At 36.3% G+C, this 15,552-nt stretch overlaps 1 protein-coding gene across 16 annotated transcripts in view; it reads left to right on the plus strand.

The window, feature by feature from the left end:
• The window catches only part of EIF4G3 (eukaryotic translation initiation factor 4 gamma 3), a 369,011-nt gene that overhangs the window by 289,996 nt on the left and 63,463 nt on the right, over positions 1 to 15,552 (plus strand). For 15 of the 16 annotated variants that reach the window (XM_027109874.1, XM_027109876.1, XM_027109872.1 and 12 more), the window contains 2 exons: positions 1,688 to 1,858; positions 9,899 to 10,096. In XM_027109874.1, the coding sequence (XP_026965675.1) occupies positions 1,688 to 1,858; positions 9,899 to 10,096 (369 nt within the window). Of the gene's footprint in view, positions 1 to 1,687; positions 1,859 to 9,898; positions 10,138 to 15,552 lie in introns of all 16 variants that reach the window. The other variant, XM_027109880.1, reaches the window with a different exon arrangement.

A 15,552-nucleotide genomic window follows, 5' to 3' on the forward strand; every position in this document is an offset into this window, starting at 1 on the left:
CAAACATGATTAAAATTATATCCACAGATTATACTATGGCTCTTACATGATTTTGACATAACTACCTTTTATTACCCCCACCAATCTTTGTTCTTGACAGATTTTTATGTGCAGATGCATTGATTAAGTTAAATGTCTTGTGATCTTTGAATTTTATCCAAACATTGAAAAAGATAGTAACCCACATGAATTAACACTAGAATATATCCTGAGTTATAAGAACCAGACAATACATGGTTTACAACCTTTTCTTAACAGAATTCTTTTGCCTGAGCTACCATATCAAGGTTTCAGTAGTGTCTGGTTTAGCAGCTGTTCCCTGTTGGTACTTTTCTAGTATGGTGATCCTCTTTACTTCTCTCTCAGTTACGCCATGCGTGGTACCTCTGGGTTTATTTGACCTCAGCTTTTTCAGGTTTATGAAATAGTCTTAAGATCATATCATCAGTACCAAGTCTTTAGCTGGATGTATTTGACAAGATTGCTGTGTATTGTCCAGAAATTCTAAGTTTTGATCCTGATACATCCTTGATACTGCTGTTTCTAATTAGGGCAGATGGTAAAGGGTAAGAGAATAATTAATTCTGAGGTAAGTCATGTGTAAAGGCTTTGAAGCTTATCAAAGGCCTCAGACCATGTCTCTTAGAATGTGTCTTTATATATAAAGCATGACCTTTAAATTTCTACTTAAAGGGTAGTGTTGGGACATTAAGTGAGATATGATTCTATATGTCTTGTGTGAAGTTTTTTTTTTTTCTTTCCTTTTGAAACCTAATTGCAATATTTACTCATCGTTTAGAGAATGACATGTTAGAAAAAGTAAAGGCTGTCAGTATGCTACAGATCTGGGAGGAGCAGAACTTATTATCAACCCAAATATTTAATCGTGAAAAAGTATTTCCAAGCATTTAGAGTAGCAACAATTATGAATATTTTAATACACAGAATACAACTTTTAACTTACCATTGCTCTTACAGTAACAATTTTTAATTTGATGACCAGTGTGACATGCTAGCATATATCGGTTTTAACAGAAGGAGTATAGTGGGACTCTAGAAGGAACAAAGAGTTGACAAAGAAAGGAAGACATTTTTTTCAGAGAGCAATTTAGTTGGATTTCATTAATAATAGAAGGAAGACTTGTGTTAGTATTTCTGACCCAGCAAACTTTGAGGGATCCATTTAGATCTACAGTCAGGCTGGCTGTCTATGCTATAGATAGTTTTCATGGTAAGGGTGTATTTGCATTTCACATGAAGTTTAGAGGCCCAGTTTTTGAAGCAGATTTGTAACTGTGATGATTTCTGCCTGTGAATTTTTGTAATTGTTCAAGTGACCAGTCTCAAGTCACATAACTAGTTTTAAAAAAAAAAGAAGATGCTTCAGTTAAGGGTAATCTTTTTTGTTAGGAATAACAGCTTTATCAAACATAATTTTCCATCACTTTAGTTATCTCATTTAGGATTTCATGGTCAAAAATTGTAGTGGTGTAATTGTAAATTACAGTGATGGCCTTCTAAGACATCCCCCTCCAAAAAAAAGCTCACATCTAAATTGAATGCCTAGTACCCATCCTTGCATCCAGAAGTGTTTGGTGTGTTCATCAGTCCTGACTTGAGCAGCACAGCAGAGACAGTAAATTGTAAGTACTCTGTGTCGATATTATAAAAAATATTCTTGTTCTAGTTGTTGAATGTTGGACCACGGAGATCTCAACCTGGACAGCGAAGAGAACCCAGAAAGATCATCACAGTCTCTGTAAAAGAAGACGTGCACCTGAAAAAGGCGGAGAACGCCTGGAAGCCCAGCCAGAAACGAGACAGCCAAGCTGAGGATCCTGAAAACATTAAAACCCAGGTGAGAACAGAAGCACACTCTAACACTGTTTTGGAATCATAATGATATTGTTTTAATTTGTCTTTTTGCCCTGTTATTATATGTAGAGATTTTAGTTTAAGATTTTTTCTGATTTTTTTCATATTACAAGCATTATTCTGAAAGCTATCATAGATGCCAGCCACCTGCTGTTTTCTCTTGAAATTGCATTCGTGTGCTTTTCAAAGCAGACACTGTATTTAGAGGGCTCATGTATCATAGAATTCTGTCGTTCAGGTTTAGATCAATGTTTGCTTTTCTTAAAAATGTGTTTTTAGATTCTCAGTCATTACCCTGTGCTAGTCTAGTTAGTGTATTACTTTATGTTTCATTTCTAATAAGTTAGAATTTAGAAACCCATCTTCTTCATAGTCTTTTGTAATAAAATTGAAGTCTTTGCATCTTTCTGTACATATCCTGCCCTCAGAACTCCTTAGGGTAAATTGAATGAATTCCTTTAATCCACACAAAATTATTTTTGTGTGTCAAATTATACAAAGTCTCTATTCTTCTTTCGCTGTACGCACAATGCCAGTTCCTATCCCTGGGTTACCTCTATTATATTCTTTGGATGTTTTTGATACTAATTAAGACACTAATTTGATACTAATTAAGATACTAATTTGATACTAATTAAGATGCTAATATAATGTATCTCATAGGGCGTTGTGAAGATTAAATGAAGCAGTATAAAGCACTTGGCAGGTTCCTGGAGCCCAGTTACGTACTTAGTGTGATAATGTTCCTGGGAAAGAGATGTGCCTTACAAATCCCGATTTTGATTGAGCACACACAGAGCCCCATACATAGTAGATACTCAGTAAATACTTGTTAAACAGTATGCTAACCAGCAAAGTTGTTCATACAAAGTCAGGACCAAAATGAACTGATCCAACACAGAGCCATGTTGTCCAACCTTAATTGGCTGCTTGCCTTTGTTCATCTTTCTAGTAATTGCCCCAGACATTTGTCCCTACGTACATCCTTCTCCAGATTCACTAAAATCAAGTACCTAATCTTTCCTCCATTTCTTCTCAATGTATCTCAACTTTTTTTTTTTTTAAAGCATCTCCTACATCCCTCCCTCCAGTCCCTCTGAGAATACTTAATGAATAGGGACCTAAAAGGTTTGCAAAGATAGTTAAAACTCCTGCTAAATCTTTATCATTGAAGATGAAAATATCTTGTTTTAGTATTTAAGGCACTTGTATTAGTGCCGTATTTCATTAGATTCTTACAACACCTATGAAGGAAGGAATAGATATTGTCTTTTTTCTTCTTCCTAGAAGACACTGAAGCTTTAAGAGATTGTTACTCACAGTGTTGTAGTTACTGAATAGTCTGTTTGTTGTGACTTGTAATCTGCCTCTTTACTCTGTAACAGAATTCTCCCCATGATTTTTTTTTTAATTTTTTATTGAAGTATAGTTGATTTACAATGTTGTGTTGGTTTCTAGTATATAGCAGAATGACTCAAATATATATGTGTGTGTGTGTGTGTTTGTATATCATACATATATTCTTTTTCATATTCTTTTCCATTATGGTTTATTATAGGATATTGAATATAGTTACCTGTGCTATACAGTAGGACCTTGTGGTTTATCTATTTTATATGTAGTAGTGTGTGTCTGCTAATTCCAAACTCTCATTTATCCCTCCCCCACCCCCTTTCCTCTTTTGTAACCATAAATTTGTTTTCTATGTCTGTGAGTCTGTTCCTGTTTTGTAGATAAGTGCATTTGTGTCATATTTTAGATTTTACATCATATAAGTGATATCATATGGTATTTGTCTTTCTGACTTACTTCACTTAGTATGATAATCTCTAGGTCCATCCATGTTGCTGCAAATGGCATTATTTCATTCTTTTTTATGGCTGAGTAGTATTCCATTATATATATATCTCACACATCTTCTTTATCCATTCATCTGTCGATGGACATTTAGGTTGTTTCCATATCTTGGCTATTGTAAATAATGCTGCTATGAACATTGGGGGTGCATGTATCTTTTCCAATTATAGTTTTATCTGGATATATGCCCAGGAGTGGAATTGCTGGATCATAAGGCTATTCTATTTTTAGTTTTTTAAGGAACATCCATACTGTTTTCCATAGTGGCTGCACCAGTTTACATTCCCACAACAGTGTAGGAGGGTTCCCTTTTCTCCACACCTTCTCTAGCATTTGTTATTTGTAGACTTTTTAGTGATGGCTATTCTGACCAAGTCCTCTCCATTATTAATTTCAGAAACAGAAGAATAATTATACTGACTTCGAGATGTCATTAATTAGCTAAGTTTTCTTTAGTGAATAGATAAAGCAAATACAGTGCAGGATTAATAGACTTCTTTTTCAGGGCCAGTGCAACCTCCTTTTTCTTGACACTTTTTCTTCTTCATACAGAACATCTTTGCTTCATTCCCTCTCTTTTTTGTGTTTTTATTCTTCTCCTCTGCACAGGTATACCCCATGTTGACCTGTTGCTCCTGCTACCTGTTATTCTATTTCTTCCCTTTTGTCAAAACAACAGTTTTATTGTTGCCTCCACTTCCAGAAAACTCATTCACCCTGACTTTTGTTCCTACCACTGTATATATAACAACATTATGAATGACCACCAATGACCTTATTTTTCCTGTATCGTAAGATTTAATCTTTTCCTTGAAACATTTGTAGAAAATCATTGCTAATGACGTGTCTAGACTACTTCCACATACATACACTGCTGTTGTGGTTCCACTGCTGGGGTTCCCTGCTTCATCTTTCTTCTCTTGATACAGTATTCCCACTGCTGCTGCCTGACTCCTCTACCTGAGAGGCTGATTTTTATCTCTTCACTCTAGCTTTTAATCTATCATTTAAGTCCTATCATTTTCTCTCCCAACTAGTGCACACTAGTCCTCTGATCTGTTTTGTTTTTTTTAATATTTATTTACTTATTATTTATTTGGTTGCGCTGGGTCTTAGTTGTGGCAGTCAGGCTCCTTAGTTGTGGCATGCAAACTCTTAGTTGCAACATGCATGTGGAATCTAGTTCCCTGACCAGGGATCGAACCTGGGGCCCCTGCATTAGGAGCACAGAGTCTTAATCACTGCACCACCAGGGAAGTCCCTAGTCCTCTGATGTTTCCTTGTTGTTTTCTATTCCTGAAATAGAAGAGCCTCAATAACAATTCCTTCCTAAAATATTTTCCCCCTCCTAAAATGTCTTCTCCCCCTTTTTTTCATTTAGCCAGCTTTTTCTGCCCTTCATAATCTGGCCCTATTCTCATTTCCTTCTAAAGGTATTTCCTGACTAACCCATTGCCTCTGACCTCTCTTGTACCTAAATGACTCACTTCTCTGGCTTCTAATCAATTTCGTGCTTTGCTCTATCATTTCTCTTGTAACTTTCTTGTCTTTGCAGTTAAATTTTAATGGTTTTGATTACTGTGCCTTATGCTTCATTTGTACTTAATACAGAATTTTGGGAGCATCAGATAGATATTCAGTTATAATGAATAAATGATATTCAGTCAATTTTTTGTTGTTTTTTGATGCTGGAGATTTCCTTCTTCCTTTTTTTTTTTTTTTTTTTTTTTAGCGGTATGCGGGCCTCTCACTGTTGTGGCCTCTCCCGTTGCGGAGCACAGGCTCTGGACGCGCAGGCTCAGCGGCCATGGCTCACGGGCCCAGCCGCTCCGCCGCATGTGGGATCTTCCCAGACCGGGGCACAAACCCGTGTCCCCTGCATTGGCAGGCGGACTCTCAACCACTGCGCCACCAGGGAAGCCCTCCTTTTTTTAAATTGAGGTATAAATTGACATAGAACATTACATTAGTTTCAGGTGTACAACATAATGATTCAGTATTTGTATAAATATTGCAAAATGATCACCACAATTAGTCTAATTAACATGCAGAATTACAAAATTTTTTTCTTGTGATAAGAACTTTTCAAATATGCAACACAGTATTGTTTTTTTCTTGTTTTTTTAATTTTTATTGGAGTATAGGTGATTTACAATGTTGTGTTAGTTTCAGGTGTACAGCAAAGTGAATCGGTTATATGTATATGTATATCCACTCTTTTTTAGATTCTTTTTCCATATAGGTCATTACAAAGTATTAAGTAGAGTTCCCTGTGCTGTACAGTAGTTCCTTATTAGTTATCTGTTTTATATATAATACTGTGTATATGTTAATCCCAATCTCCCAATTTATCCCTCCCTCCCCTTCCCCCCGATAACCATAAATTTGTTTTCTACATCTGTGACTCTATTTCTGTTTTGTAAATAAGTTCATTTGTACCCTTTTTTTTTTAGATTCCACATATAAGCCATATCATAGGATATTTGCAACACAGTATATATTTTTTTTAATAAAGTTATTTATTTATTTATTTTTGGCTGTGATGGGTCTTCACTGCTGTGTGAGAGCTTTCTCTGGTTGCAGCATACAGTGGCTGCTCTTCATTGCGGTGCATAGGCTTCTCACTGCGGTGGCTTCTCTTGTTGCAGAGCATGGGCTCTAGGCTGCAGGCTTCAGTAGTTGTGGCACGTGGGCTCAGTAGTTGTGGCGCACAGGCGTAGTTGCTTCGTGGCATGTGGGATCTTCCCGGACCAGGGATCGACCCCATGTCCCCTGCATTGGCAGGTGGATTCTTAGGCACTTTGTCACCAAGGAAGTCCCGCAACAGAGTATTATGAACTGTAGTCACTTGCTGTACGTTACTTCAATAAACGACCTTTTTATTATCCTGTTTTTATAAGCTTAAATTATCTTCTGATATATTTGAAGATCTGAAGGCTGGGTTTTGTTTTTATTTTATTTTGTTTTTATGTAAAGCACAGATTAAAGTTTTAGACCTAAATGATACTGTCTCAGTTGATACAGGCAATTTAGAGAAGTGCAATGACTCCTCCATCTCTAATAAACTTGAAAAAATTTTTTTTCTTTATAAAGGTGATACTGACTCATTGCTTAAAAAGTTGATAGTATAATTTTTTTTAATGTATTTACTATCTTCTGCCTAGAGAAGACTGTTAACATAGGAGTACATATTCTAAAAATACTTGTATTCAGATATAAATTACATAGGGATCAAACAAAACATTTTATAGGCCTTTTCAGGTTATTATATCATAATTTCATAGATTTTTACAACTTCATATTTTTACTGAGGTGTCATTTACATTTAGTAAAATTTACTTTTTTGTGTATAGTTTTATAATTGTTGACACACACACACAGTCATATAACTACCACCACAATCAAGATACAGAACATTTCCATCAGCCCCCTGAAATTTTCATGTACTGCTTTGTATTCATCCTCTCCCGCCCATGCCCACCTCTGGCAGTCAGTCATGTGTTTGTCCCTATAATGTTGCCTTTTCCAGAATGTCATTTAAATGGAATCATTCTGGTGGCGCAATGGTTGAGAGTCCGCCTGCCGATGCAGGGGACACGGGTTCGTGCCCTGGTCCGGGAAGATCCCACATGCCACGGAGCGGCTGGACCCGTGAGCCCTGGCTGCTGAGCTGCGTGTCCAGAGCCTGTGCTCCGCAACGGGAGAGGCCACAACAGTGAGAGGCCCACGTACCGCAAAAAAAAAAAAAAGTTTAAATGGAATCATTCTGAATAAAGCTTCTTTTACTCAGCATATACATTTGATATTCACTCATAATATTAGGTGTATTATTAGGTTATTCTTTTTTATTACTGGATCCATTCACAGGGTAAACAGTTTCCAGGTTTTAGCAGTGATGGATAAAATTGCTATGAACATTCACATATAGGATTTGTGTGAACATATGTTTTTGTTTCTTTGGAGTAGATTCCTAGCTATGGGATCAGTGAGTTGTATGCTAAACATAGGTTTAAGTTTATTAGAAAATACCAAACTCTTTTCCAGGATGTTACTGGCAAGGCATGAGAGTTTCAGTTATTCAGTCTTCACCAGCACTTACTATTTTCTGCTCTGTAAATTTTAACCATTCTAATGGATGTGTGATAATATCTCATTGTAGTTTTAATTTGCATTTCTCAAATGACAAATATGTTGAATAAGCACATCTTTTCATGTGCTTCTTTGCCATTTGTGTATCTTCTTTGGTAAAATTTTGTTTATATCTTTTGGCCTGTTTCATTGGTTGGTGCTGTCTTATCATTGAGTTTTGAGAATTTTTTTTTTTTACTCTGGATATAAAGCCTTTATCAAATGTGTATTTTGCAAAAATTTTCTCCCAGTCTGTGGTTTGTCTTTTCATTCTCTTAATAGTGTCTTTTGCCAAGTAGAAGTTTTTAACTTCGATGATGCTCAATTTATCAGTGTTTTCATTCATACATTGTGCTTTTGCTATCTTACCTAAAAAAATCTTTGCATACAAGAATAGAAAGCTTTGTCCTGTGTTCTGTTCTAGAAGTTTTTAGTTTTGGGTTTCACATCTTGGTCTGTGATCCAGTTTTAGTTAATTTTTGTGTTATATGCAAGGTGTGAATCAAGATTCTTTTTTTTTTTTTTTTTTGGCTTATGGATATTCAGTTGTTCCAGCACCATTTGTTGAAAAGACTATCCTTTCTCCGTTGAATTTCCTTTGTACCTTTGTTGAAAATCAATTCATCACATATGTGTGAATCTGTTTCTAGGCTTTTCATTCTGTTCCAGTGATCTGTTGTGTCTGTCCTCTGGCCAGTATCACACTGTCTATGCGTAGTAGCTTCATGTATATAGTAAATGTTGAAATTAGGTTGTAGGAGTCTTCCACATTTTGTTATTTTTCAAAATTGTTAAGCTACTCTAGTTTTTTGTTTTTCCATTTAAATTGTAGAATCAGCTTCTTGATTTCTACTCCCCTGCCCACCCCCCAAAAAAAAACCCTAGTGGGATTTTTATTTCGGTTGTGTTAAATCTGTAGGTCTCTTCGGAGAAAACTGGCAACTTAACAATAATGAGTCTTATAATACATGAACATGATATAGATCTCTATTTATTTTGGTTCTCCTTGATTTCTTTCATCAGTGACTTGTACGTTTCATCGCACAACTCCTATGAATATTTTGATAATTCTTATCTAAGTATTTCATGGTTTTGGTGCTGTTATAGATTGTACTTTTAAAAACTGTAATTTCTAGTTGTTTGTTGCTAATACGTAAAAATAAAATTGAGTTTTATGTATTGACTTGTGTTCTACAAACCTACTAGACTCACTTATTAATTCTAGTGTCTCTTTTTATAGATGCCTTATGATTTTCTGTGGAGACAATCATATCATTTGTGAATAGGGAGTTTTATCTCTTCCTTTACGATCTGCATGGGCTGTAGTTCTTTTTCTTTGCATTATTCCACTGAATAGGACCTCCAGTAAGATTTTGAATAGGAATGGTGGGAACAGGCATTTTTGCCTTGTTCCCAATCTTAGGGGGAAAGCATTCATTCTTTCACCATTAAGTAGGGTTGTCCATAGCCTTTTTCTAGTTAAGGAAGTTCACGTCTATTTCTGATTTGATGAGGGTTTCTATAACATCATTTTAAAAGACTCCTGCCTACTATTTTATACCATGATTTGTATTATACCATAATGTAGACAAATTCCTATTTTAAGACGTTTAAGTTATTTGCTGTAAAGGGTTATTGATGGAAGTTATGATGGCTAAAACCTTTTTTTAACCTATCCTTAAATATGAATAAATTTCTGAAAGTATAATTGCTGGTTTAAAAGGCACTTCACAGTTTTAAGAGTTTCAGTACACATTGCCAAATTGCCCTTGGAAATGTACCAAATTATAGTCCCACCAGTGAAGTGGAAAACATACCTAGTTCCTTGAATTCTCATCTGTAGTGAAAAAGAGGTGGTGTAAATTTTTACTGCATGTTAAAATAGATGGATTTAATTATTTCTATGACTAGTTCATAATCTTTGTTAATAATTTAGGAAATCACACTTATAAATTATAAACAAAATATTAATCCTTATAGAAAGCATCATATTGTCACAGTTAATATAATATTCTTTTCTTTTTTGTGGTCCTTCTAGGAACTTTTTAGAAAAGTTCGAAGTATCTTAAATAAATTGACACCACAGATGTTCAATCAACTGATGAAGCAAGTGTCAGGACTTACTGTTGACACAGAGGAGCGGCTGAAAGGAGTCATTGACCTGGTCTTTGAGAAGGCTATTGACGAACCCAGTTTCTCTGTGGCTTACGCAAACATGTGTCGATGTCTAGTAACGGTAAGAAGAGAGGAAGGAGTAAAACCAGAAATCTCCAAGAGGTATATTCTCCCCTCACTACACATTCTTCCCAGAGTGTTAATGGGGCAGAGTAAAGGGGAGAATATATTTTTAGTACTTTATATAATATCCTCATTGTATAAAAATAATCTTGCTTTTTAAAAATATCTACTCACGTCTGGAGGGAATATGGAGATGAGACTGAAATAGGCATGATATGGTCCCATGCAATGTGAGGAAGATCAAGTAAGGTTTAAATTTCTACTGTGAAATTTTTGTCATGGGCAACCAGTTTTTCCTGGGGTGTCATCTTATAGAAATAAAGCAAATGCTTACATTTAGATTCAAAATTGAAAAACATGTTGATTCTAAGTCTAGCCTTGGTAAAAGTGATAGGGTAGTTGTGGTCATAAAGGTTTCAAACTGATGATACTATCTTAGAAACTATTAGATTTCTTTCTCTTTACATTGTCCACAGCCTGTCAAATCTAGGGCAAGAAAGAATGGGAGACCAAAGAGCTTCTGGTTAGTGTTCACTGTCCTCTATTCTGCAGTCATAAAACTGCCATGTACCATCTGTGTTTTCTCTGCCTGTTACTGTTACCAAGGTACTTGTATCAGAAATGTGTGTCCTTTAACATTTGAGTTTTTTCTTAAGTATCACAACTTATTATCATTGTGCCTCACTATGAAAATTCAAAATTCCATCATTTTATACCAGTATTTTTGAGTACCTGTGTCAAAGGTAGGTAAGTCTGTTGGGACTTGGAAAAGGTACATTTTCTGTCTTTAAGGTACTAAAAATCCATATTGGAAAAAACAACATTAGCACGAAAAAAATCACTTATAAGGTATTTTGTGATATTACAGTATGTTGATGTCTGAATGGGTGGTTTAGCCTGAAAAATTAAGTTGAAGGAAAAAGAAATCACTATATTCGTGGGAGAATGACAAACTTTTCTGAAGCAAATAGAGTTTGAGTTCAGCCTGGACGGAAGGGGGTGGGGGGTGGGTACAAGTATAGAGAAGGAAGAACGTATTCCATGCAGGCTCAAGTCTAAGGCAACAAGCATGGCATAATGATTCCAACCACTGACTTTGGAGTATCATAGTTCTAGGCTTAAAATTTTAAGTTTAAAATTTAAATTTGAATTCCAACTCTGCCATCTGCTGACTTTATAACCTCAGAATAGTTACATAACTTCTTTAAGCCTCATTTTTTAATCCATAAAATAAGATTAATTCATACAATTTAAGGTTATTATATTGATAAAATTAATTAAAATAAATGAGATTGCATATGTGAACGTCCTAGCTCAGTATTTGGCGTGTTGTAAGCCCTAAATGACTCAAAACTAAATTGGTGGTGGAAAAGATTGTGAAGATCTTAAAGTGCTAGATATAGAATGAGGATGATTATAATAGCAGAAACCATCTATTTAGCGCCTACTAGGTTGCACTATGGGTAGGTGGTTTACATTTGTCATTTTAACAGTTTTTATAACCCTGAAAGGTCAGTATTATTAGCCCCACTTTATTGAATAAGAAACTGAGGCTTAAAAAAGGGTAAATAACTTGCCCAAGGTCACACACCTAGTAAGTGGCAGTGCTAGAGCTCAAATCTAGGATTATTTAACTCTATCGCTTGCCATATTGCCTTCTAACATGCACAGTTATCTGAAAGCAAACTGATTCTTCAGCTCCTGCCTCTCATTTTCATTGTGACAGCCATGACATCATGTAGTCAGAAATTAGAACTAGGACTAGATCCCAGATCTTCTGGTTCATATTTTTATGCTCTTCACCAATTTTTGAATTTAATGCTGCAAGCAATGAAGGGTTGTTAATTTTTTTTGAAAGGAGAATACTCTTGCTGAAAATAACCCTTGAAAAGGCCTGGGCATAATACAAGTTATTTTGGAATGGGAAGAATTCACAGATAAGCCAACCATTTATGGGACTTTTGTTATGATATACCCTCTTATAATTAGATTTTTTAAACTATTGGATTTTTTTAGATTACAAAACAACCACCTATTGGAATAAGTCAAACAAAATAGGGATAAACACAGAGAAAGGTAATACTCCTCACTTGTAGCCCCAGCCAGTTAAGCTTCCTTTCTTTCCAAGGCAATCAACGTGAACGATTTGGTTGTACCCTTCCACAATTTTCTTTATATTCATAAAATCATATAAAAATGTATACATATGTATAAAGAGGATATTTAAAATTTTCTCTTTAATTGAATTATATCATGGTTTTGCATTTTGCTTTTTTTTCCACTTAGTATGTTTTGGGCATCCCGCTAGGTCATTACAGATAGATTTTACTCATACCTTTTTAGTAGTTGCATATTTCACATTACACACACACACACTCACACACACACACACACACACATAAAATTTTTCCATTCATTTTCCTCTCTTCTGCCCCTGCCCCCCACCTCCACCCCATGTTGTTTCTAGTTTTTTGTTTTGGAGGTTTTTTTGTAACCAGAAGCAGCACTGCAATAAACAGCTAAGTATATTTATTCTTACATGCTGGAGCTTTTACTTCTTTAGCATAAGTTCCCCCAAAGTTATATCATATACCAAAGGATATATATATGTTTTTAAACTTTTTTTATTGCAGTATAACAGAAATACATGCAGTTTGGGAAAAGAAAAATTGCTCATTTGTAGTTTTTGTTAAATTAATGATGTAAGTACTCTCTTAATGGTTAATTTTAAGCTGCCAACAGTTTGACACTTGACTCACAGATTCCTGTTTAACAATTGGCCCGCATGAACTCGGGTGAACCAGCTTTAGCACACCACTACAACATGTACACAGAAAAATGTACAAATCATTAGTTTATAGCTCATTGTATATCAGCAAAGTGAACACACCTACCACCCTGGTCAGTAAGTGTAATTATACCTTTCTTTCTTCCTTAAAGGTGACCACTGTCCTAACTTCTAACACCATAGCTAACTTACGTTTGAGATTTATTTTATTTTATTTAAGGGTGATTTATTTTACTTAAGGGTGGCGGTGGGAATAGTCATAGATTTCTAATACAAACCAAATAGAAAAATCAAACAACCATAAGAATAATGAAAAGCTAATGTTTTAGGAGAAAAATAAGGAGGCTATCTTTATGAATTTTGAGTGGGGAAAAATTTCTTCAGCAAGAATCAAAATGAATAATCTATAAAGGAGAAAAATAGCAAGTTTGTTAAAATTTATAACCCTTGGTGCAGCAAATGATGCTGTAAATAAAAAAGATAAAGCCACAGCCTGGGAGAATCTATTTGGAATACATATAGCTACCAAAATATTAGAATCCAGAATTGAGGAGGGAAAAAAAGCAAATCAGTAAGAAAAAAAAGCAGCCCAAATAAAAAATGGACAATTCATAGAAATGAAAATCCATTGGCTCATAAACTTAAGAAAAGATACTCAGTGTTATTCATTATTAGGGAAATGACAAGATAAAATACGGTTCTATGCAAGTCACATCCATGAGAGTGAGAAAAAAGAAACCATTTTGAAGTGTCGAGAAAGAGAATATAATCACTTTGGAGAGTAATTGGACAACAACAGTGAAGATGTTCATATACTATACCCCAGTAATTTCACTTCTTGGTGTATACCCCAGAGAAATTCCCAGTTGTGCACTAGGAATCATATATTAGAATGTTTATTTATGTTTTGATTTTAATAGTGAACAATAGGAAACAACTGTAAAAAGCCTAAAGAAGACAATAAGAATATACCACAATTTATTTGGTCAGTGGATTTGAATAGTAATACATATACACAGTAGTTAAAATTAATGATGTAGGAATTCCCTGGCGGTCCAGTGGTTAGGATTGGCACTTTCATTGCTGTGGCCCAGGTTCAGTTCCTGCTTAGGGAACTAAGATCCTGCAAGCCACATGGAGCAGCCAAAAAAAGAAAAATGAAAATTAATGATGTAGGGGCTTCCCTGGTGGCGCACTGGTTAAGAATCCGCCTGCCAACGCAGGGGACACGAGTTTGATCCCTGGTCCGGGAAGATCCCACATGCCGCAGAGCAACTAAGCCCATGTGCCACAACTACTGAACCTGCACTCTAGAGCCCTCGAGCCACAACTACTGAAGCCCACACTCCTAGAGCCCAGGCTCCGCAACAAGAGAAGCCACCTCAATGAGAAGTCCACGCACCGCAATGAAGAGTAGCCCCTGCTCGCCGCAACTAGAGAAAGCCTGCGCAGCCACGAGGACCCAATGCAGCCGAAAATAAATAAATTTAAAAAAAATTAATGATGTAATGCTAAGTGTATCAGCATAGATCAACCTGAAAAACGTTATTACCGAATTAATAGTATGACACCATCTAATGAAGTTTTTAATATGCAAAATAAAATTATTATTTATTAAATATATATAATACAATTATACAAATTGGAAATAAACACCAAATTCAAGGTAAGAGAAAGAAGGAAGTAGGATTAAGATAAACTGTTGTGGCTTCTGGTATTGGCTGGTTAGGTGATTCAGAGCACCTTTCCATGGATAACAATTAGAAAAGCTGGTCACAATATTTTAAAAAATCTTCAGTGTATCAGAGAGCTAAAAGACAGTAAAGAATTTCTAAGATCCTAGAAAAGGTAGAAATCAGAAGAAAAGTGAGACATTTGGTAAAGCTTACCCCTAGAAGAGGCAATTAAAAGTCTTGAACAGGAACTTCCCTGGTGGCGCAGTGGTTGAGCGTCCGCCTGTCGAAGCAGGGGACGCGGGTTTGTGCCCCAGTCCGGGAGGATCCCACATGCTGCGGAGCGGCTGGGCCCGTGAGCCATGGCCGCTGAGCCTGCACGTCTGGAGCCTGTGCTCCGCGACGGGAGAGGCCACAACAGTGAGAGGCCCGCGTACCGCCAAAAAAAAAAAAAGCCTTGAACAACTTCTTTTTCATAGACTTTCATTGGGTTACGGGCACAAAAGTTGGATGAAGGCCCACCAAAAGGAGTAGCAGAAGAGGCTCTAGTAAATCCTCCTATACTTTTGGTTGGGATCCCAAAGGACTGAATGTTTGGAACAAGGGTGAATCAGAAATTCACCCACTCTCGGGACTTCCCTGGTGGTGGAGTGGTTAAGAATCTGCCTGCAAATGCAGGGCACACGAGTTCGATCCCTGGTCTAGGAGGATCCCACATGCCACGGAGCAACTAAACCTGTGCACCACAACTACTGAGCCTGCGCTCTAGAGCCTGTGCGCCACAACTAATGAGCCCATGAACCACAACTACTGAAGCCCGTGTGCCTAGAGCCTATGGTCCACAACAAGAGAAGCCACCACAATCAGAAGCCCACGCACTGCAATGTAGAGTAGCTCCCACTCGCCGCAACTAGGGAAAGCCCTCACGCAGCAACAAAGACCCAACGTGGCCAAAAAATATAAAAAGGAAAGAATGAAAGAAAGAAATTCACC

The sequence above is a fragment of the Aethalodelphis obliquidens genome, unplaced genomic scaffold (genome assembly GCF_003676395.1).
Source record: "Aethalodelphis obliquidens isolate GAN/ISIS:26980383/991018 unplaced genomic scaffold, ASM367639v1 scaffold9, whole genome shotgun sequence".
Taxonomy (NCBI): domain Eukaryota; kingdom Metazoa; phylum Chordata; class Mammalia; order Artiodactyla; family Delphinidae; genus Aethalodelphis; species Aethalodelphis obliquidens.